This window comes from Danio rerio, chromosome 20 (assembly GCF_049306965.1).
Source record: "Danio rerio strain Tuebingen ecotype United States chromosome 20, GRCz12tu, whole genome shotgun sequence".
In the NCBI taxonomy this organism is placed as follows: domain Eukaryota; kingdom Metazoa; phylum Chordata; class Actinopteri; order Cypriniformes; family Danionidae; genus Danio; species Danio rerio.
Window position 1 is genome coordinate 37,062,674 of NC_133195.1, and position 24,827 is coordinate 37,087,500.

The 24,827-nt window shown below is 35.7% G+C and overlaps 2 protein-coding genes across 7 annotated transcripts in view; one reads left to right on the top strand and one right to left on the bottom strand.

Moving 5' to 3' along the window:
• Positions 1-191: 191 nt before the first annotated feature.
• On the top strand, positions 192-17,379 carry olfml2ba (olfactomedin-like 2Ba). 5 transcript variants are annotated; one of them, XM_005160712.5, is made up of 8 exons: positions 192-537; positions 2,868-3,131; positions 3,256-3,363; positions 5,059-5,223; positions 5,744-5,924; positions 10,343-11,296; positions 13,859-14,035; positions 14,119-17,379. In XM_005160712.5, the coding sequence occupies exons 1-8, from the start codon at positions 385-387 to the stop codon at positions 14,736-14,738; spliced, it is 2,622 nt and encodes an 873-aa protein (XP_005160769.1). In that variant the 5' UTR covers positions 192-384; the 3' UTR covers positions 14,739-17,379. The 5 variants fall into 5 exon arrangements, with proteins under 5 accessions (XP_005160769.1, XP_009293021.1, XP_073788767.1 ...); XM_009294746.4 differs by having other exon boundaries at positions 10,346-11,296; XM_073932666.1 differs by having other exon boundaries at positions 2,939-3,131.
• Positions 17,380-17,663: 284 nt separating this feature from the next.
• The window catches only part of atf6 (activating transcription factor 6), a 56,158-nt gene continuing 48,994 nt past the window's right edge, over positions 17,664-24,827 (bottom strand). The window contains exons 16-17 of one of the 2 annotated variants that reach the window (XR_012395562.1): positions 18,779-19,989; positions 17,664-18,611 (exon numbers count right to left, since the gene is read on the bottom strand). Coding sequence is in view for 1 of the 2 variants with exons in the window: in NM_001110519.1 (NP_001103989.1) it covers positions 19,787-19,989 (203 nt within the window). In the remaining variant the exon portion in view is untranslated. Of the gene's footprint in view, positions 18,612-18,778; positions 19,990-24,827 lie in introns of those variants that run through there. The other variant, NM_001110519.1, reaches the window with a different exon arrangement.

The following is a 24,827-nucleotide window of genomic DNA, read 5'->3' on the forward strand; positions in this document are numbered from 1 at the left end:
CGTCGTTTTGTTTTTATTTTCTCTTAAAAAAAAACAACAACTCTTAAACTGTTAAAAAGAAGTTTGGATTCATAGTAATAAATAAAGAATAGAAGTAGGCTTATTGCGGTTGTGCGTCTGTACGCGCGTTTAGAGCGTCTATCCAGCCCCCTCATTTTGTCTCAAATATCACGTCATTCCTGCTTTTCCTCAAACCTCTTTCATGCCGAGGACCAGGCACCTGCCCTTATCTGGACTTTACTTCTGCAAAACCTCGTCCCGTTATTTCACCTGGAGGGCAGTGCACATGGAGCTGTGTTTGGTGGGTTGCCGTTTTTAAAGTGGACAAAAAAAACTAAAGTTTTATATGCTTGGAGGGATTATTTCGTACACATTTGACTGACGATGACTGAGATGAAAATTTGGTGCGTTTTGCTCATGGCTTTCGCTCTCACATCAGCCGCTCCGAAATCCCACCTGCGGCTAGAAGAGAAGACAAAGGACAACAACGACACTCTGCAGGTTGAAATAGATAATCAAGAACATATATTAAGTCAGGTAAGATACATTTAAGATAGGATAATCTATCGAGATGCTTTTTAAGTCACAATATGTGCAATAACACTTTAGTAACACTTTATGATAACTTTCATTAATAAGATGAACAATTTTTACAAATCTGGAGCGATGCGTTCTCTAGCGAAAAATGTTAGGAGCCTACCTCAGAAAACAAATGGATACTGAAGTGATTGTATAGGACAAAAAAGTTTTGACCTCGGATCAGTGCTGGGTAGATTACTACTACTCTATAAGAAATTAAAGAGTTGTTCAGTGCAAATTACAACATGCCAAAATGATATCTTAGATTACACGTTTAGGTAATGTAACCTGGCTATATGTTTACTTACTTTTAGATTACTTTTACAATTACAAATATTTTAGTCAAAATAAAACATCTGAATCTTGAGTGAATATGTTATTTGTTTACTGTAAAATAAAAACAAAATAAAAATAATGTTGCATTTACATGTACTCTAGAGAGCCTCTTTCATTCACATGAAACAAATTGTCAAAGATTATTTAATTTTCATGATAATTATGAGAGATGTTCTGTATGTTCTATATAGGCTGAAATATACTTCAAAGGGCACCTATGATTAAAAAAAATCTTCTTTTGATAGCTGTTTGGACAGAACTGTCCTTATGTATTGTGTGTCCACTGTCAGACTGAAGTGATATAAACCCAACAAGTCTCTTTTTTTCTGACGTTAAAATTGGACTTAAAACCCAGTGATTTTGAGGCCCACCACAATGTGATATAGGAGCGCGTTTTTCCCCGCCCACTGAATTAATTGACATGCGCCTTATTTCTGTAATAACATGTACACACATGTCCACAAAACATTTTTTTTTTCAAATAAACTTGGAATAAATTATTTGTTACAACTCTCTGTGATATTTATAAGTTTTATAAGTTTATAATGTTTTAAAACACCATATTTGTAATAAAGACAGTAAATCTCGCTAATGAATTTTTAACCGCTTTAATCACCACAGGCACATGGTGTTAGTAAACGCACATATGTGTGTGTTTGTGTGTACTGCAAACAGCATTTATGTGAGACTCATCATTTCAGAAAGGCTTGAATAAACTCCACCACAAATACATGAAATAAACTTACTAGGTATTTTTGACTCATGACATTATTTCAGCTTCATCTGAGCCTGTCTGTCACTGACTGCTGTTTATCTGACTAACGCAGGACAAGTAGACACACACATGGGAGCGGTAGGTGGGGAGAAGCAGCCACAGGTTACAAAACAGCCAAAATGTACTCAGACACTAAAATGGGCAGATTTTGGAGGCTATAATACATTATCTGATGGGAATTTTGAGCTGAAACTTTACAGACATTCTGGAGACACCAAAGGCTTATCTTGCATCTTGTAAAAGGGGTAAAAATGGGTGCCCTTTAATCAAACTATAATAACAATGTATGTTATCAACGTAATGCAGATTTATTGCAGCTTGTCCAAACAAATTATTTTGATCAGATGCTTTAAATGCTGTATTCTCACAATGTCATTTTCTTGTATTATTCTTTCTTTTTTTTTTTTTTGTAAATAACGAGTATGTACAATGCATTTTTAGCTGCAGTTCACTCAATGACCACTGGACTATTTAAAAAAAGGTTTTTGATTTCGCATAGAGCCCTTACAAACGTATGATTGTTAATGTTATTAATGAAAGTTATTAAAATGTTCCAATAAAATGAATAGTCTACACTCTTAAAAATAAAAGTTTGGGAGAGAAGAACCATTGTTGCTTCCAACCAAACAAAAAATGGTTAAAACATTTAACCGTTCTCAAAATAACTTATTTTTTTTGTAAAGAAAAACATTCATTCTTTCACCTTTAGCTTAGTCCCTTTATTCATCAGGGGTCGTCACAGCGGAATGAACCACCAACTTATCCAGCATAGGTTCTACAAAGTGGATGCCCTTCCAGCATCCATACACACTCATTCACACACAAACACTACGGCGGTGTTTCTCAACCACGTTCCTGGAGGACCACCAACACTGCATGTTTTGGATGTCCTCTTTGTCTGACACACCCATTACAGGTCTTTTAGTCTCTGCTAATGAGCTGATGCTCTGAATCAGGTGTATTTGGCTAAAGAGACATGGATTATTGCTAACCAATGAGCCACCGTGTTGCCCCTTAAGAAAAACATAAAAAATGTAACTTTTTACTTATGGATGTTAACTTTTCTTTTTAAGAGTGTATTCAACATTCAACAATTATCATCCATAAATAATTATCAAAAGCTGATAATGTAAACAAAGTGCAGTGATTTTGCTTGCTTGCTGGGTTTTCTTTGTAGCTGCTGGGTGATTATGACAAAGTGAAAGCGCTTTCGGAAGGCTCTGACTGTGGCTGTAAATGTGTTGTCAGACCTCTGAGCGCCAGCGCATGCCAGCGGATCCGGGAGGGTCACGCGACACCTCAGGACTTCTACACGGTGGAGACCATCACATCAGGACCCCATTGTAAATGCGCATGCATTGCACCTCCATCCGCTTTAAACCCCTGTGAAGGTGACTTCCGGTTAAAGAAGTTGCGTCAAGCTGGAAAAGATAATATCAAGGTGACCAGAGCATCTGCAGTTTGGATCTTATAGACCAGAATAAGACAGGATGTAAATGCATAAAATGTCCTACTCTTAAATAAAACCAGCTCTAGCCATGATGGAATTTACTTCATCGTTACAGCTATCAACTATACTGGAACTGCTGGAGGGTTCTTTCTATGGCATGGACCTATTGAAATTGCACTCAGTCACTACAAAGATTCTCGATCGCATGGACACAATAGAAAAAGTAAGTTTAACTTGTTATTCTGTTTTAAACAATACTATTAATTAGACACCCATGATATATCGGTGGGCATATCGGTATCGGTTGATAAATGCATATTTTTTGATGTGATCAATATTGGCTCAATTTAATTTGATTGGTGCATTTGCACCTTATCACTCATTGCACCCTAGGGCTACATGTTATTGGAAAAATCGGACAATGCAATGTTTTTTTTTGCTGTGTTTTATATTGCGACATTAATACAATTTCAGCAGATGACTTGATAGCTCTATTTGGAATAAAATCATTAATTATGATTGGAATGATCTTATAAAGGAGTAAATCAAAGAAAAAGCAAGGATAAAAGTAAAATAAATAGTCAAATATTCCAGTACAGTAATACGATATTATCATGATATTTTTCCTCCAATAATGATAGATCTTGATATCAGTGATAAATCAGAAGAAACCCATTCACAATATATCATGATATTTGTAAATAAAAAGAAAAAAATGCATTAAAAAGTCAAAAGATGAATTTCTTTCTAAACCACACATATATTTCTTAGAATTGCAACGTTGATATATGTTCAATCCGCTACTACGAGAAGCACCACCTCATGCATATTCAGCCTGATCTCACTAGAAAACGTAAGAATTTTACATTTTGCCACTTTAGTGGCTAATTCATACGAGTTCAGTCATATGAAATTGTACGATTTTAAAAAGGAGGCGTGGCACCTAACCCCACCCCTAAACCTAACCGTCATCGGGGGATGGGCAAATCGTACTAAATTGTACGAATTAGATTGTACAAACTCATAAGAATTAGCCACTAAATCAAAAAGTTATGAATTGCCGTGAGACTGTGTTGGCATATCACATTTATTTTGTCCTTCCCCTACTAAATAATCAAATGTAATGCAAAATGTAAACACGGTACATTCCTCATTGATGATCCACTATAATTATCCCAACTCCACCTTGCAGATGCTGCGATGTGACTATTGCAAATGCACACATTTCGATATCGATACTGAAACGATATATTGATTTATTATTGTGCAGCCCTATTGCACACAGCCGATGCGCACTTTAAAAAATATTTTTGCTATACAGGGAAGACGTGTCTGCGGCGTGGGAGATTATCATCTTGAAAAAAGGGGGATGTCAGTAATACTGTATATATCAATAATTTTCTTTTATGTAAATGATTTGGTATCACTTCATTTTGATGGTCCGTATTTTGATGGTCGCTTCTCTGGAAACTAATTCTCATTAGATCGTAAGTAGACTGTTAGGTTGGGGTTAGGTTTAGAGTTAGTGTAAGGTGACATGTTCTTGAAAAGTTTCCTATAGTCAGTTAAATGTCTGTTAAAGGAGCAGTATCCACAGATATTGAGCAAACAGTCTTCTAATACTCAAGTGGACCATCAAAATAAAGTGTTACTTACCAATAATTTTGCAAAAATTGAGATCTGGATGTTTGCTGACAGTTGTTTTCTTTAATTGTAATCTACACTAACAAAAATGAGTTTTCTACTGGGTTTGTCTTATCATTATCAGAAAAATGCATATTAAGATTAAAATTTGTTGACCTACACTGTATATCGATTCTCGGCTTCTAAAATATAAAGAGATATCGGTTATCGGTTTTGACAAACATTTTAAAATCGGTGCATCCCTAGTATTATCTATGTGTTTTATTATTGACAGATGGTCTTAAACAACCAGACTGAGGAGAAGTTGAACACGATTAGCACCTCTCCAAATCCACAGCTGTCCACGTCCTCACCTACAACTCTGCCCTCAGTCATTCAGGAGAAGAGGACGAGTCTGAGGGAGCAGAATGACGAAGCAGCTGCTTTTCAGCACATGGAGGTGGGAGGTGCCGTTGAAAACAAATGTCGCATTACATAATTATCATGTCCAATACGTAACAATGGAATAATCCAAACATTATGCTAAGCCACAGAGTGAAACGGACCACCCGTTGCAGATGTATATTTATTTACTCAAGAGCGTTGACTCGGACACAAGAGTGACCTCATCCTGTGATTTGAAACTTTCACTAATTTATCCTGCTGTCAGCTCTTACATAAGTTGGCGTGAAAAGAGCCAAATGACTTGGACTATCAAAGATCCATAACAGATGATCTATGTATTAATCTGTTAGAGAGAAAGAATAAATAAAACAAAACGTATTTTCTAATCATTTTAAGAGTGAATTGATGAATGTGATTTAAAGAATAGCCAAATTATTTTGTGTTTGGAATGATCTTAGGCTAACAGAAAAGACTTTAAAAAAAAAATAATAATAATAATTAATAAATAAATAAAATTGGTGAATGATCTCTTTAAATGGCTGCAGTATTACAGTGTTCTCAAATGTACTCAACAGAGTAAATATGAGGAAAAGTTTGTTGGGGATATTCTGAACAGTGGATCAGACCTGAACAAAGCCACCACAGCATTGCAAGAACAGGAGCAACAAGGCAGGAAGAAGCAACCCAAAATTACTGTGAGGGGCATCACATACTATAGGTCTGACCCAGTGGATGAGATGGACTCAGAGAAGAACTGTAAGTATTAGTAAAAAGTAGCCCTTTTAAAAGTACTCAAGAGTAGTGAGTATAGACCAAGGGCGTTGCTAGGCCTATTTTAGGGGGGCTGTAGGAGGCTATAATACTACTTAGCCCCCCTAAAATTTTGCGATTAGCTCATAAACTCGCCTCAGTCCCCTTCAAATTTGATTAGAAAACAGTGGCAGAATTCGGCTTCTCCCTGTCTTCTGTTTTTTTATTTGATCAGCAAACCACAGCGGTGGACAGTGAGAGAACGAGGTGTGTGTTTTTGTGAAAAATTGTTATAATGTCTGCTTATTTGAAGATCTTTGATATAGAAAACCTTAAATCACCTGTATCCCAATGTCAAGGAGGAGCAGTCAGGTTTTCTTGGCATTCACCTCATCAGCACAGCTGTTTCCTCCAGCAAAAAATGTAACTCTTAACGAACATTTCGCTATTTTTATTTCAACCAATATTAAACCCGTGGCATTAACTATAACATACAGTCTTGCACAGAAAGGATTAAACACAGTGACAGCACCACTTACAAAATGTACTCGTTTTAACTCAATGAGTTACTGACAGAGATAGAAACATCAAGTGTTGTCTAATATTAAAAGAAATATTTTTTATTTATTATTATCATTCAGATCATGAAATATGTGAATTAGCCTGTAAGTTTTGAAATATTTATTTATATGTGTGTCATTTAATTAGAAAAGTGGCAGTTTATTTATTTAATACATGGAAACAAAGAAATGCACTATAACATAGAAAGTGGTTTTTATTATAGTAAACAGGTGAGTTGAGCCTATTTGGCTTATTCAGAACTCAAATGGCTATGCCTGTCTAATATGTAATACAGTGGAATACTAGTATACAACCCCTATTAAACAAACATTAAGTGTATTGCTATTAAATTACTGCTTGAATTACATAAATGTAATGTTAGACTTATTTTATATATTTATATATATATATATATATATATATATATATATATATATATTTTTTTTTTTTTTTTTTTTTTTTTTTTTAACCTTATAAGGAGCTGAGCCCCCCTAAAATTTCAGTCATACATCCTTCACCTTCTCATTGCTGCTGACATGTAGTCTGAACAGTCTTTAAGTCATTGTGTGTAAAGGTTTTGGGCATCTTCTTGGACACTTTTAGTGCTTCCAAACAATGTGCTGCCTTTATGAAGTGCCCTTGTCTTGAGGTAGTTCAGTATGATGCGATTTACTTTCTATGTGCGATTTAATTGGAAAGAAATCAAAGGACAGATTTTTCCACTCAGCCAATCCCCATGGACTAGAAAAAATAAAGTAGTCACTGCAGGTTAAAGTATTGGCGTTAACGCACCGATATAAAAAATGTCATGTAAAATAAAAGAACACATTTTTAAAACTAAGTAAATTACAATTACTAAGAAAAACTACTCAATTACAGTCATTTAAGTATTTGTAATTTGTTACTTTATTTATTTATGTTATTACTGCATTGAAAGTTTTGAATTCAATACAACAATTTTTTTTTTACGTTTACAGTAGACCCTTTGATAAACATTTTAGAAGCACAAATATAATACTTTTTAAATCAACCTGCAATGCAAGTATTCAGAGTTTCCACATTTCTAAATGCATTACTGACAAATGCTTTGGTAATAGCTCACAGAAATGACTATGTGGCATGTTATTTAAAGTTTAAGACAAACATTTGAAAGCAGTGGTACTGGTGCCAAGTCCTACAGATGGAGGCACAATAACATTCACAGCATTAAAAGTTTGGTCTCTTAAATATACACATTTGACACTAGCTTGAGTTCAGATGCAGATGTTATTTGGTGTTTTGTTTAAGTACCATTTTTACAGCCTCATCTTTTCTATACGTGTAGATCCACAGGTATAGCACCTAACTATAATAAAAAAAAGTATCCTAAATGAAAAACAGTAGCCTAAAGAACAAAATTAACGTGCAACAAAATCCAAAAACACATTTCTGCTACAATATGGTTACAATTCATTCTTACCAAACTGAATCTGTGGTGAAAGTTGATGATTCGTGTATTGAAACATGTTCAAATTAGATCGTTGCACAATTTTTCTGTCGCTTTCCACATCAGTGTTATTGAGGATGACTGTTCTGATTTATCTGGCTTTAAACTAGTTTCAATCCACAAGGCATTTGTGGTTTGTACTGGAGAAGTTTGCGCTCTTCTCACTGGATCTTGCATGCACTGTTTAGTGGTTGTTTGATCTTGGCTGTCTAGTTTAGTAAACTCATTTGCTTTAAGCTCACGTGTGTTTTCTCTTAAGCTGACCTCATAACAGTCAATGCAGCTTTCAGTTCAAATAAGTAGCTCTATTTTGTTCTGCTTTTGCTGTATTTGGTATCTGCTTCTCAACAGAAAGGGAATGTTTATTATTGGGAATGACATCAGTGCAACCACTAACAGAAATCAGTCGCATAGGGTGGAAAAAAGGTTGCAAAATGCACCCGATTATTTGCAGTCTGTAGCCCTACAGAAGAAGTTCTTCACACTCTTGATAAAGGTTCTTTGTCTATGAGGTTCTTTAATTAATTACCCTTTATTACTGATAGAACTTTTCCATTGCACATTTTTATTGTGCAAAAATGTACTTTAGCCAAAAGTATCTGGATGCAGACTTGGATTTGCAAGCTGTGACTTCATATCTCAGACGTTCAACGTCAGACACAATGCACTCAGTGGAGCTAGTGACGTCACTGTGAGAGGTGAGGTTAGGGGTGGATTTAGGTATGTGCATTAAAAAGCATTGCATGCAGCTCAGACTGCACTGCACCAAGTCTGCATCCGGACCCCTCTCACTGTAGCCATGGTTTAGACTTGCCTTCAAGATGTGTATTAAGATGGATTTAAAAGCATATTTCACCAAAAACTCATTTAGTCATTTACTCATCATTTTCTTGTCACAAACCTGTTTTAGTGTCTTTTTTTGTGATGAACACAAAATAAGTTAATTTGAAAAATGTTGGAAACCTGTAACCAATAACTTCCAAAGTAATTGTCCTACAATAATAGACGATGGTTACAGGTTTTTAACTGTCTTCAAAATGTCTTCTTTTGTGTTCAACTGGACAGGTTTTGAAAATGCAATGCTATAAAAAATGTTTATGTTTAAAAATGTATATAAAGGTTTTTTTTTTATTGCAAATATTTTAGTTTTTTATGCACTGCTGCTTTAGTTTTATTTTTTTGCAGTTCAAGAGTTCACGCTGATGATTGATTATAAAGTTTGTTTGGCATGCTGTCCCAGGAGAGAGCCCTAAGCTCATATGATCCTTGAGCTCGGGGCTCCCTCTCATTTGCAAGGCGAGAGGGGAGTTTGAGCTCAGGTAGATCTTGAGAAATCCCCTGCTGTAGTAGCTAATGAACAGATTGTGATTGCTCTTGAGAGATAACTACTTACTGGGAGCATGTCTATGGTGCCGATTTGAATTAGTCAATTAACTTAAGTTGCATGTTTTTGGACGGTGAGAGGAAACCGAGAAAGCCAGGGGAAACCCACGTGAGCACAGGGACAACGTGTAATCTCCGCACAGAAACATCAGCTGGCTTGGTAAGGACTAGAACCAGTGACGTTCTTACTTTGAGGCAACAGTGCTAACCAATAGGCCACTGTGCCACCCATCTGGGAAAGGAGGAGGAGTAGGGTTAAAAGAGGGGGTTCTTTAAAATGAAGATGGCTGTTATATGGAACTTAGAGTATTTATAGTGGCTTAGGAATCGTCTGATTGGTGAATCATAAATTAAATAAATTAAATAACCTTCACTTCTTTTTTTGTTTGCAAATTTCATTTTTGTTTCTCAAAATTAATTTTCCCTTTGCAGTTCTTTATTTTTGTTAGCAAAATGTTTTTTTTTCTCAAAAATTAATTTTCAAATGGCTGCTTTTGAATAAATAAATAAACTTGCCTTGCCTTTTGCAGATTTGCATTTATTTATTTGTTACTCAATTCAAATGCAAAACTTTCTTTTATTTTGTGTGTATATATGGCCCTAGATTGACTCCATTATTTCTGTACTGGTTTGTGTTCAAATTACAACTAGTAAGAGAACAATGACCTTAATACATTTTTTCAGAAACACAATTTAAATCCCATCGGGCTAGTGTGCCTTAAAAACGTCCCATACTGTTTGCAAATCTTGTTTAAAGTTTCCTCCAGTAGTGCATGTTGAAAAGCTCACTAGATTTCAAATACACTTGACACCAGAATACGCAATCACTAATGCGCATCTTAATGTGAAGTGAAAAAAGGAGCATTAAAGATGAAAGATTATTACAATGTTCTTCAAAGTAAAAAAAAGAAAGTTATTTTAGGATCCATTTGCTCTTTTGCTACAGTATGTCACTATGAGTGTCATAACTAAAACGTTCTGCTCTTCATTGCAGTAGATGATAACCTGAGTGGTGACAGCCCGATTGATCTCTTTGCCGATGAACAGCTCCTTCGACACAAAGCTCGCCACTTTAGGCCAGTCATCAAAGCCTGGTCTGTCCGGCCAAAAACCAAGAGTGAAATTTCAAAAGGCGGAGATGCACCAAAAAAACATCAAAATCCATTAATGGGACTGCTGGACTCAACGGCACTACCGATTAAAACGCCTACTGAACCAATAACCGTTCAGACTCAAACCAGTCATTCCACCACAGACAGCTCCACAGGAGATGAGAGAACCACAACAACACCTGCGGCCATGGATAATTTAAAGGTCACCAAATCGTCAATTAAAAGAATGGAGGCAAACAAAGTGGAGCCACCAACTCCATCTGTACAACAAGCTCAAAACATGTTGGTCAGGTCGTCCAATCTGGGCCACATAAAAACAAATGAGTCAGTCGCTGCAGCTGTTAAAGTGGAGGCTACAGAGCCAACCATGACAAACCAGACCAATGGGACTGCAGTAAAGGAAACATCTGCATCTTCTGTAACCCAAACTGGAGCGCTTATCAAAGAACATCTGAAAGCCTCAACTCAAAGCACACTTAATACATTAACACCATCGCCGACTTCTCATTCGAATGCTTTAACAGTCACAGAAAGCTCAGTGGGAATAAATGCTCACAAAGGAGAAGTTACCACCATTGTGATGACAGCTAGCGTCACTGGAAGCAAGACAGATTCAGTTACAGACTTAACCCAACTGAGTCCCAGGGTGAGGGAGACATTGACGACTACAAGAACTACCACAAAAACAGCAACCACGAGCCAGCCTGTCAAACGCAAGTACAGTATAAGCTGGGACGAAGAAGAAGAGGCGGTGGTACCAGAGCAGGTGGAAGAAGAAAAAGCTGTAAAACCTGTGGTGGAAGACAAAGTAGGAGAGGAACCTCAGAGGAAGCCAGGTATAGCTCTATGATGTTTTTATTTTTTTCATGTGTGTGTGTGTGTGTGTGTGTGTGTGTGTGTGTGTGTGTGTGTGTGTATATATATATATATATATATATATATATATATATATATATATATATATATACATACATATATCACTTTTATTTAGAAACTGCAAGAACATTCCATAATTAAAAACAAAATGTATAAATAAATACAACTAAATGAGTGCATTAAAACCATGCAAATATAAACTATAATATATAAGTCTTGCTAAACTAGGTACATAAATGCTATAGAAATGCCTGTTTTTAGATGTAAATAGAAATATTTTATATGCTATAAGAAAAGCTAAAGGTACAAGATGTAAGAATATTTAATTAAAGTATGAAAAAATACAGCATTATATGCAAACAATAGTGTTACAGTGCATCTGGAAAGTATTCATATCGCTTCACTTTTTCCAAATTATTGATGTTACAGCCTTATTCCAAAATAGATTAAATTAGTTTTTTTCCTCATCATTCTACACACAATACCCCATAATGACAATGTGAAAAAAGATTTGTTTTAAATTGTTGCAAATTTATTACAATTAAAAAAGCTGAAAAATCACATGTACATAAGTATTCACAGCCCTTGCTGTGATATCTAAACTGTGCACAGGTACATTCTGTTTCCACTGATCATTCTAGAGATGTTTCAGCAGCTTAATTGGAGTTCACCTGTGGTAAATTCAGTTTATTGGACATGATTTGAAAAGGCTTACACATGTCTATATAAGGTCCCAGGGTCGACAGTGCATGTCAAAGCATAAACCAAGCATGACGACAAAGGAATTGTCTGTAGACCTCAGAGACAGGATTGTCCCGAGGCACAAAGGTTGAAAGGTTACAGAAACATTTCTGCTGCTCTGAAAGTTCCAATAAGCACAGTGGCCTTCATCATCCGTAAGTGGAAGATGTTTGGAACCACCAACACTCTTCCTAGAGCTGGCGGCCATCTAAGCTGAGTGATCAGGGGAGAAGGGCCTTAGTCAGGGAGGTGATCAATAACCCGATGGTCACTCTGTCTGAGCTCCAGCGTTCTTCTGTGGAGAGAGTAGAACCTTACAGAAGGACAACCATCTGTGCAGTAATCTACCAATCAGGTCAGTGTGGTAAAGTGGCCAGATGTAAGCCAATCCCCACCTGGAATTTTCCAAAAGACATCTGAAGGACTCTCAGACCATAAGAAACTAAATTCTCTAGTCTAATAAGACCAAAATTTTACTCTTTGGAGTGAATGCAAGGCATTACGTTTGGAGAAAACCAGGCACCGCTCATCACCAGGCTAAAACCATCTCTACAGTGAAGCAGCAAATCAAGTTCTCTCTAGGTCTACTTAAAACTTCCAGCCAGGTGTATTGAAGAAAGTTGAAGCTAAACTATGCAGGACACCGGCCCTCCAGGACTGAGTTTGGGCACCCCTGCTTTAAAGAAATTAATTTCACTTGGCAGCCATCTTTGAAACACCTCTCAGGCAGTATGCTCAGGCATTCTGTTTTGAATGGGGAAACAAATTCTCCAAAATTGCTTGGCAAGTTTACGATTTAGTTTCCTATTAGGAATCACCAATGAAATTAGACAATTTGTCTCTAGTTTCTTTTCTAAATCTTCGAATCACGTAAAATCTGCAGAAACTCACGTCTGGACTGAGCCAGAGAACAGTCAGTCTATAGCGATCGACGATTGACTCCTGTAATTGAAGGCCGAGTTTCATTCACCATATTGTTACATTTTTCCCTATTAAAAACTACAGGAGTGACTTGCCTGTTTATTCGTTAGTCTTTGACTGTTATCTTTTGTTGCCATGCTAATAACATAACATCGATTTCCTTGATTTCATGTTTGGTCTCAAAGAAAACCAAGGACGCTTTAATGTGAAGTGTGTTTTATTAGGAATTTATAAAATTCCTCGTTCGGCAGCGGGATGGTAATCCGCCACTGTTCTCACGTTTATATAGATTTGTATGCAGTTTACTCATGCAAATATTTAACTACCTGTTAGGTGTGAACCCAGCATAAAATTGTCATTATCGCCACCTGCTGGTTTGGCGTGCCCTTTACATGCTTCACGATACGTTTTCATCTGGACAGAGATTTTTTAAAAAAAAACAAAAGCGGGGAAAACTCCTTTTGTAAAAATACCTGTGTTTGTGGACATAGCCTAAGTTTTTGTTGTTAATATGTGCCCTCTAGTGGCAAAAATTACATACTGTGCCTTTAAGTACTTGAAAGAATATATACAGTTGGGTCCATAAATATTAAGACATCAACACAATTCTAAAATATTTGGCTCTATACACAAACACAATGGATTTGAAATTAAACTAAGATGTGTTTAAACTACAGACTATCTGCTTTAATTTGGGCTCATACACAACTAAAGTGGATGAATGGTATAGGAATTACAACAGTTTGCGTATGTGCCTCCTACTTGTTAAGGGTCCAATTATGCAAGTAGTTATGTGTCGGCCAAAAATGATTAAAACACCAACGTAATTGAGAAATGCTCTGTTTTTTTTTTTTTTGCAGGAATGTGTAAGGACACCTTGGCCACAATCTCAGAGCCTATCACACACAATACATATGGCCGTAATGAAGGTGCTTGGATGAAGGACCCACTGGATCAAGATGACAAGATCTACGTCACAAACTACTATTATGGCAACAACCTGCTGGAGTTCCGCAACATTGACGTCTTCAAACAAGGTATCAATTCTCACTTTAATTCAAATCCACAAACATTACAAGTAAGCAACTTTACTGATTTCAATTCCTTACTTTACCTCAAGGCCGCTTCACCAATTCCTACAAGCTGCCTTATAACTGGATTGGCACTGGCCACGTGGTCTACAAAGGTGCGTTTTATTATAACCGTGCCTTCTCTCGGGACATTATCAAGTTTGATCTGCGGTTACGTTATGTGGCAGCCTGGACGATGCTACATGACGCGGTGTTCGAAAACGACGATGTTTCATCATGGAGATGGAGAGGAAACTCGGACATGGACCTGGCCATCGATGAAAGCGGGCTTTGGGTGATTTACCCGGCGCTGGATGATGAAGGCTTCTTGCAGGAAGTGATCGTCTTGAGCCGCCTAAATCCCACTGATTTGAGCATGAAGCGCGAAACCACATGGAGGACCGGACTGCGACGTAATCGATATGGGAACTGTTTCATCGTATGCGGTGTTCTGTATGCAACGGACAGCTACAATCAGCAGGACACTAATTTATCGTACGCTTTCGACACCCACACCAACACTCAGGTGATCCCTCATCTTCCTTTTAGCAACAACTATACCTACGTCACTCAGATTGATTACAATCCCAAAGAGCGGGTGTTGTACGCTTGGGATAATGGACATCAGGTCACTTATAATGTTCAGTTTGCATATGTAGACCCGCTGTAGACTCTGACCGCAGAGCAAACATGTCCTTAGCACAAAATAAAAGAAACCGTAAATTAAAGCTGATCCATATCAATATATCAGGATCAATATCCTGATCTTGAAGCAAAAATGACACTGTTCACATAAGACAGGATTACAGTTTGGATATAAGGAACGATTTATATGGTCACGATAAATAAATGGAAATTAAATGATGACTGTATTTACATCTACTGAATTTCATCTTTACACCAGTAGGTGGCGACAATTTGCTTTGACGATTTGTTCAAAAGTGCTGATTTATTTAGTAATAGGATGTCCTCTTTACGAGTAAGACATTAAATCACTGATTCTAGAGATTAATTAAAAAATGCTAATTTGACTAATTCAGTAATTAAATTAGTAGTCTTTGAGTCGTTGAATCATTCATTCAATATATTAATTGAAAATCATTCGAAAGATTTATTCAAAAACACTCATTTATCTAGTAATGAAGGAAGCTTCAATGAAATGCTCATTTTAAGAGATTTGATCAAAGACGCTGATTCATCCAGTGATGAAATGTGTATTGAGGAGCATTTAGAATTTATTAAATTGAGATTTGTTTAAAAAGATTGGCTGCATCGGAAATCACCTACTACTCAGTGGGTACTGCATTTGAATTTACTACTCTTCCGTCAGAAAAAGTATGCTCTATCAAGTCCCTTTAAGGCAAGTAATTTCACTTGGCGGTCATATTTAAAACGCCTCTCGAGGAGTATACTCGGGCATTCTGTCAGAATAGTAGAACATCTAATTCTCCGAAACGGTTTGCCAAGTTTACGATTACATTACATATTTGGATTTTACATTACATATTAGGTTCAAATCAAAGAAATTCGGCATATTTTTTAGGTTGCCCAAGCTAATGCGCATGTGCACTCAAAAGGAAGGAGACACCACGACACTCTTCTTAAGTAATCCACAACTTGGTCCTGATGTGGAATCTTCTCCAGAAATGAAAGTGACTCTTTGTTTACAAGATTGTGAGTGATTGAGCAATTGCTGTCATGTGACGTGCGTTTGACAGGACGGACTGTACCTCACGTTCGTTTCATACAGACTACAAAACTCAAAATCTTTTGTTTTTAAGTGCACTTGGTTCTTTTAAAAGTACAGATTTCAAGCTTTATTTTATATATTTCTTATGTCTGTGAAGCAAGTATTCACTGAGATTCCAGTGCGTTTGTTAAGCTCCAAACTGTCGTAAAAGCACACTTGTGCTACTTGTTCAAGCTTCTCCGTGAAGAAACATATTAATCGATAATTGGCTGCTGTACTAGTGGGCGGGGCTTAATTCACCGTTCCACTTTTCCCCATTTAAAACTATATGAGTTCATGAATTTTCTCACAGGGCATTATGGGATAGTGTAACATATATCGGAATCTCACCGGAAGTAGTTAACTGTTTTTAATGTTTTTCGAATTCGGACATACTACTCTGCTCGCATACCGTTTTTAGAATACTATATAGTATGGAAGTATGCGATTTTGGATGCAGCCATTAATTCATTTGTTAATGAAACAAATCAAGTCCTTACAATTGAGTCGTTAAATCGTTCATTCGAAAAATTCATTCAAAATCCTAATTTGTTCATTAATAAAATGAGCGACTCATTGAATCGTTCATTCAAGAGATTTGTTCGAAACAATTTATTCGCTAAAGAAACAAACGTAGCTCTTACGAGTGAGTCATTGAATCATTCATTTAAGAGATACTAATTTGCTCAATAATGAATTGGGTGAAGTGACTGACAGATTTGTACAAAGGCACCAATTCCGCAAGTAAGGAAAAAAATCAAATCACTTATTTAAACCAATATTTTAAAAACATCATTTAAATGAAATGTAAGATCTTTCAAATTAAAAAAGATTAACTTATAACCCACAGTGTCTGTTCAGTATTGTAGAAGTGTCTCATTCTTAATTTATCTACAATCATATAGCTCTAACATTAATGTGGATTGTGGATCAGTTCACTCAGCTTTCTTAACATACGTAGTTTTAAAAAGATCTTATCAATATGATGTTTTCAAAGTGTAAAAATGGATACATACAATATACTTACACTTATGGTGAAAACAAAAAATAGGATCAAAGTTATTTTTAGGTACATTTCTAAACACCCATACGCTGCAGCTTTGCAGTTTGCATTGATCTTTTTTTGTTATTAAGATTTTGACGCTTGCTTTTGCACAATGAAAACGGACCTCTTCATGTTTATAGCTGTACCTCTTGTCCGGCTGGCAGAATTAGGACATTTTGAAGTGCTGTATTCTTAAATCTAACAGAATACATTGTATATACTGTAACATAAAAGCTAAAACATGGGATTGATGAATGTAAAAATGAACAGTTTGTATTTTCATAAATGTATCTCTCTTTTTTTACCATCAGCTGCATATAGGAAAGTCTTCAACTAACATTTAGGTAAAAACATGTAGTCGTTGTGTTTGATTTCATAGGTACATTTGATGCATATTATCAAAGATTTTGGTATTGTTTGTACATCTTTTTGGCATATTTTGTTTCAATTTCATTTCAAACTCTTCACTCTGTCAGACTCCAAAAAACAAAAAACAAAAAAAAAAAAACAGCTGCAATAAAATGAGTGGCAACATGATTTACTTGCATTGGTTTTCCTTGTCAAGTGGGATGAATTCTGAGCAGTCATTTACTGTACATAAGAGAAAAGTGCTACACTGATCCGCCGCGCTAAATCTGGACAAACAAAACACATCTACGTTTAACCCGAAAACATTGTTTACCCCTGACTTTGAAATGACCCATAATCAGCAGTCAGGTCCCACATTTGGACAAACCTTCAATTTCACAGCACAAATTCAGACTGACATAAGACTCTGTCTGCATTTTTTATGACAAAGAAAATGCTCACAATTCACCCACAACTTTTGACTCCAGTGTTTATTTCTTTGCCTTGTTACAAAATCACTTTTATCACTTTCACTGAGAATGAGCAAACAAAAGGTTGTTCCAAAAACAAGCAGAAGTTAAATAATACATTTATATAGTCAAAATGAAAATGCTGATCAATGGGGATGAGATAAAGTTAAAGAACATTAATGTATGTTTCACATCAATTACTAGACATCTCTACTGAAACTCTGAGGTCAAAATATTTCCTTTTACTAAATACTAAACAAATCATCCACAGTTTGAACACAAAGATCCACCTGAGTTCTGTTTGTAATCTGTGAAATATTATTTTTCCGAAGATACCTGCAACTCCTTTTTTCTGTCTTCGAATGGTGAGTGGTCAGCACAGGCCAAAGTTTGTCTTTACAGTGGAATGGTTTTTGTGAAAGTGACAACAGGTTGGAAAGGACAACCTGACTATGGCTTTTCAAACTAGACAAAAAACTAGTGAATGGTTAAATATTACAGAATAATAGAGACAAATACATAGTGATGAAGGACAGATTACATTTTTTTTAAAAGTACATGAATAATTTGTCTTGCTTCAAATTAATCACCAGTATTGGTTAACAAGTATATTTATATCACGCATGCCTCATTTAAAGTGCAATTAAGTCACTAGGAAAAACATGAAGGCGTGAAATATATTTTTAAAATGATAGATTCTTCATAAAACCCCTTAAACCCATAATTATGAATTAGTCTATAATATTTGACTTTCAAAAACTACACACATGGCACAAGTATCATCTAAACACTTGAAAATATCTACTTTTTTAGATATTAATAACTGTCCTGAATTAGATTATATTTATATGGACTCAAAGGGGTAAATAATCCATTTTCTTGTTTCTCTGTTCAACAGTCAAGTGAAAAAAAAGAAAAAAAAAGGAAAGTGAATTAAAATAAGACAAAAAACTCAAAGCAATGAATCTAAAACAAAACATCTCGAAACAAAGTGAAACAAAACTAAAAACCTCAAAGCAGGGTAAAAGAAGAAAAAAAAACTCGCAAAGTGGTTATTAAACAAAAGAAAAAAACAACAACAGAAACAGCAAAACAATGAAACTAAGAAAAAACAACACAACTCAAAACAAAGTAAAACAGAATAAAAACTAAAAACTCAAAGTAAAACAAACGCACGCGCGTGCACGCACACACAAATAAACCCAATAAAACAAAAGTTAAGACAAGAGTTTTTTTATTTAATTTTTTTTTGCAGTTTCATTTAGTTTCAAATAATTTTTTTAGATTCATGTTTTTTTTTGTTTTGTGCTTTACTTTGAGTTTTGTTTAGTTTTTTTGCCGTACTACTTTGTTTTGTTTTTACTTAGTTTCACTGTTTTGATTTTTTTTGTTTGGTTTTACTTTGAGTTTTGTTCCAATTTGTTTTAAGATGTTTTGTTTTGTATTAGTTTCACTGTTTTGAGTTTTTTGTGTGTGTTTGTGTTTTACTTTGAGTTTTGTTTAGTTGCTGTTTCACATAAAGTAAAAAAAAAAAAAAAAAAAAAAAAAAAAAAAACCAAAGCAGTGAAACTAAGAAAAAAAAAATTAAAGTTAAACAAAGGAAAGAAAAATTAACTCAAAGCAAAATGAAAAAGTAAGAGAGGGATTTTCGTTGAGGATAGAGGTACTATTGAAGCACAACAGCATAAATATGACTATTAAATGTGAACCAAACCAGCTTTGTAAAAATAAAATCTTCATAAATAAGCAAAATGAACACAGTGCAAATAAAAATACAATTTCCTGACATTTTCCACAAACTGCAAAGACATATTTCACAATCAACCATGATGGCATTGAGGAAACAGAGCAAGAAAACTGAAAAGACAAGAACATCCTGAATAACTTTCAAGTCACTATATAAAGTACATAGATGTAAATGGGTAGCTGACTGATCTGAAGACAGATGTGAAACACGTCTCCTTCATTAGAAGTAAATAATTGAAGCTCAAAATATCTTGGTAGAGCAGTTACCAAGAGTGCCATTTGAATAGGAAAAGTCAAGAGAAATTAAAGGCTTGTGTAACAAAGCAAATGCTGGCCAAAACCTGGGTATGACTGATTTTGTGGTTCCTGGATGGCTGGGACTAAGAAGAGCCCACGAGGACTCCAACAGGGGCGGCGGGTTGGTTATTGCTGGGGGTGGCGTGATAAAAAGAGCTTGTCTCCGTCTGATTGACCCGCAGGATAGGGGGGATACTGGACGATTTGATGTGGAGGATTTTGGTGTCCATGACCTCACAGTCGATCTGCATCATCACCTCATAATCCTTGTCTTTAATGATGCTCTCTGCAGAGACACAGAATTTGATGGCATTAGCAAAGACAATGAAGACCACGTTTGGGCAAGTGAAACGGGTAAGGTGGCGGGTGGCCAGAGGAGGTTAAGAGCTGTTTCAAAAGCTGCCCTCCCACTGAGGGGTCAAAGAGATCACACACACACACACACTCACCTTTACTTTCACACAGCAGTAAACACAACAATGATGACTCCCACGTGAAAGAAAATAGGGTTACGGAGAGGTTTGCCTAGCTTTAAACTGTTTTTCAAAAGTTCTTACTGTTCTTAAAAAGACAGTTCATCCAAAAATCCAAATTTACTCAGTATTTACTCACCCTTCACTTATTTCAAACCTGTCTGACTTTTTTCATCAGATACAAGAGAAGATTTTTGAAGAAAACTGAAAAATACTAATTTTATAATACTAATATTTGACTTCCATATTAGAAAAAAACAAACACCATGGAAGTCAATAGTTTCTTAAATTTTTTTTATAATTTTGAAGAATGAGTAAATAGGCATGTTTCCATCCAAAGATGCAATTTAAATTTATGCACAAAATAGGCATGCAACGATAACCGGTTTCAAGGTTTATCGTGGTTTGGAAGTGTCAAGGTTTTATTACCACTAAAATGTTCTGTTATATTGTTCCCAAGGTATACGTAAGGTTTTTAATGTAATTTTGTGTTGTAAAGAAATCTGTGTTTTTAATGAAGAGAGCAGAAGTCAATGATTTATTTGAACTGTTTACCCTTACATGTTTACTGCTCCAAAATATTACAAATGTTTCTTAAAATAAAATAAATTGTGTACAAAAAAAGAAATAAAAAACGTTTCCCCCCTTTGTTTTAGCCAGACATTAAAAATGAACTTATTTTAGAGCAGTAATCACAATATCCTGAAATGGGGTATCTTTATCCAAGATTATCTAACCGACAGAAACTTATACCGACCCATGCCTAGCGCAAAACTGGACATAAAGCACTGTTTCCATCCAACGAGTCCAAGAGAACAATATTGCCACTTCCTGATAAACTGGTGCCAAATATAAAAAACAAATTAGAAATTGCTGCGTTAGAAGCACGGTGGCCAAGAGATGCAATTTAGGAAATTGCATGAAATAACAAAAAAACACAAGCAAATTAAGAAAAGATTTTCTCCTACAACTCCACTGAGCAATAGCAAAGTCCCTTGAAGTTAATGTATTCTATAGTCTTCGGCAATAGTCACAGTACAGCAGAGTGTTTTATTAATTTGTTTGCATTGTGTGAAAATGCAGCGTGTTTTTATTCATTTGTTTGCGTTGTGTGAAAATACAGTGCGGTTTTGTAAATTGTTTGCATTGAGTGAAAATGCAGCGGGTTTTATTAATTTGTTTGCGTTGTGAAAATGCAGTGCGTTTTCGAAAATAGTTTGCATTGTGAGAAAATGCAGCACATTTTATTCATTTGTTTGCGTTGTGTGAAGATGATTCGATCCGATCGTCTGCATTTACACAGCACACGGCAAAGGCGCAATGACCAGGGTAAAAAAAAAAAAAAAAACGCGCACAGACTAACAGCTGATAATTTAAGAGCGCTCTTTTCTCTATTTCTGTATGTAATCTGTTTGAAGCTTTTGACGAGCTGTTTTACTATAGTTTATGACAGAAAGGTTCTCATTTGTCCATCTTCTTTTGATATATAGGCTTTTTTAAACCTTTAGGCATCTTGATGTATTGTCCATGGCGTGATTTATGCATGTGGTGTAGCTATGCACTAGTTTTATATTACTTTATAATGGCGGACATAGCGCTCTCTTGCTCTCGTTAACATGCTCAAATACCTGTGCTATATGACAATATAAAAGCTGTTTAAGTCCTCGTGTATGAGATTTAAGGTTTGGGACTCTGTTGAAGTCTGTTCTGAAAAGAAAGTGTCAGACTTGACGTCTTTCGCTACGGTTTTTAATGACGCGCGACTTGCATTAACAGGTAAAAATCCGATCTACCTGCTTACACTGCAGACACGAGAACACAGATCCGATTCATATCGGATAAATTTCCACATATGAACAAGGGGTAGGCTAAATTGTTCGTAGTGTGTGTTTGTCTGTGGATGTTTCCCAGAGATGGGTTGCGGCTGGAAGGGCATCCGCTGCATAAAAACTTGCTGGATAAGTTGGCGGTTCATTCCGCTGTGGTGACCCAGGAATAAAGGGACTAAGCCGACAAGAAAATGAATGAATGAAAAAAAATTTTTTTTTTAAATTCGGAATTGAGTCACTTGAAAGGTGCAGTGTAAATGCGGCCTTTGAACACTTGGATGATTTGTGCGTTCGCCTGATGTTTTCCTTCAAGGATGGTCACTTCTTTCATATATATACCATTTAAAAATATTCGGACCTCATCGCCTACCCAAACATAACTGTCACTTTCTGCCACTTTTTATCACATGATTTGTTGAAGCAAATTCACATTACTTTTTTGATGCGCATGCTAGAATTTATTCGCTAAATGTGTTTCCATCGTAGTTTATGCACATTTTTTCCTCATTGAATTATAAAAAAATAAAATTATTATAAAAAGTTTATCCTACACAGTTGTGGCCATACATTTTTTATGCCCCTTTTTTAAGATTAATGTGCAAGTCATCAACAAATCAGATGGCTTGAAGATGAGAAAATGAACATAAAAATGTGCGGTATACTATTCTTTTAAATTGAACAATTACATTGTTGCTTTTTTGTGGTTCTTCCGGTCAGATAAATAAAACATTAGTGATCCATAATACATTAGTAATTCCTATGACTATCCCATATGTAAATTTCCCAGCTATTTTGATATTGATAAATCTGGGTGTAACTGACAGGGTGGGCTGCTCTTTCATCCTTTATCTCCTGAATGGAGGTCAGGTTGTGACTTCTCTGCCCGTGTTTTGACAGACTCATAAAAGCTCTCGTCAAACCCAAATAATGAGATTTTTTTTGTAAGGAGGCACTGAAGGCATGAGGGTTTACACTCTCTGCAGATCTATAAGAACAGCTCTCCATACCGGAGAAGCTGAGTGAGAGTCTCACATACACGCGCAGCCTATGGACATCGGGAAAGTAACTTTTACAGCAGACATTTGTGATTCGCTCCAGCGCTGATAAAAACTTTATAGGAAAGAGCAGCATGGTAGGTCAATCTAAAGCACTTTTCCAGCCATTACTGGTGAATGCATTTGGGTATGCTACACTTTTTTTTAGGCACACACACAACGATGATCTCAGAACTGGTGATTCTCTCTTCTCTTTGACAGCGCCTGAAACCAAAATCTTCCCTATTCATCTCTGATACTACCACAATGTTATGCGATAGTTAAAATGTCACAGAATCTGTATTTTTTCAGGTGCTAAAAAAAAAAAAAAAAAAAACCTCAGCGCTGCTGCAGAAATCATCACAGATGATGGGTTACAGCAATCATCTCAATCACCCAACTGTATTTCACTGCACGCATTAAAATGACACTGAACTGCTGAGCTGTACACGTCATCACATTTTAAAATATCAGCTTTTCCATCCTATATATTTTAAGGTTGTCACAACTGCCATTTTCCACTCCCAGAGAGCGCTTTTGCTTAGGCGAAATCCCTTTTGAATATGTCTGGTACTGTGCTTGACTTTAAAACACCATGACTCGAGGGTAAAGTCCTGATGGGAGTGTGTTTGTGAGTCTTTGAGCTTCCAGCCAGACTCACTCTCCACCATATCAGCAGTGGCTTCAGCCAAAAAGCCTGATATTTAAAGCATGAAAGACACAGTTTAGCCAAAAATAAAGATTTTGACAGATTAACAGACAATTGCTCTGATTAGATCATTGGGTCAATGAGTTCTAAACTCTGATTTATTGTGAACTGCAGTCACATTGGTTTTTAAACTGAAGAATATGAATAAAGAAAGTTCTTTAAGACTTTCTAAGTGCACATGTACGCGCACGCATGCACGCACACACACACACTGAACGGCTTTAAAAGAAGTTTAAGTGATTTGTAAAAATTAATGCAAGTGATGCTTGCCAAAAAATAAAAATAATAAAAATAAATAAATAAATAAATCGCATAACTACACAGCAGCTTTTTTTGACACCACACATTTTTGGTAGGTAAATGACTTTGTTTAATATTAATCTTCCCTAGCGAGCTGTTAATGAGTGAATCAATGAGTTGAATCTAAAAATCAAATCTATAAAAGATTCATTTTTTAAACTTTTTATTTTTATTTTTTATAATAAACCAGTTCATTTAGCCCACAAGTTAGATCGAACAGATCAAACCAAAGAAGAAGTCAGTTCTTTGGAGATCTGTATATATCTATTATACATATTAAGGCTGCATGTTATTAGAAAAATTTGACATTGCGATATTTATTTCTCTGTGATACATCGGAGATATATATGATATATTGAGATATAATTTCACCAGATGACTTCAATAACTTTTTTTGCAAATACTTTAGATTGACGGGGATGATTTAATAAGGGAGTGAAATATAAATGTCTTTTTTTCTAATTTATTATATACATATAATAAACAAAATACAGTCATTAATAAACACAATGGATTCCCAGTGATGGGTTGCATCCGCTGCGTAAAACATATGCTGGATAAGATGGTGGTTCATTCCACTGTAGCGGCCCCAGATTAATAAAGGGACTAAGCCGAAAAGAAAATGAATGAATAATAATGCATCGATAATATCCACTTATTTTTAGATATTCAATTAAATGAACAAATGATTAAAAACGACAACAAATATTTATCTGGGCCGAACTACAAAACCAAAATGTAAAACAAATTTAGTATCAGTTTTGCTTAGTAAGTTGCAC

Bases quoted from the DNA above. Each gene is read 5' to 3' on its own strand.
- olfml2ba (NM_001044849.1), top strand. From the start codon at position 385: ATGACTGAGATGAAAATTTGGTGCGTTTTGCTCATGGCTTTCGCTCTC. The intron at 3,364-5,058 runs GTAAGTTTAACT...TATTATTGACAG, and splicing joins GCATGGACACAATAGAAAAA to ATGGTCTTAAACAACCAGAC. The intron at 5,925-10,342 runs GTAAGTATTAGT...TCTTCATTGCAG, and splicing joins GATGGACTCAGAGAAGAACT to TAGATGATAACCTGAGTGGT.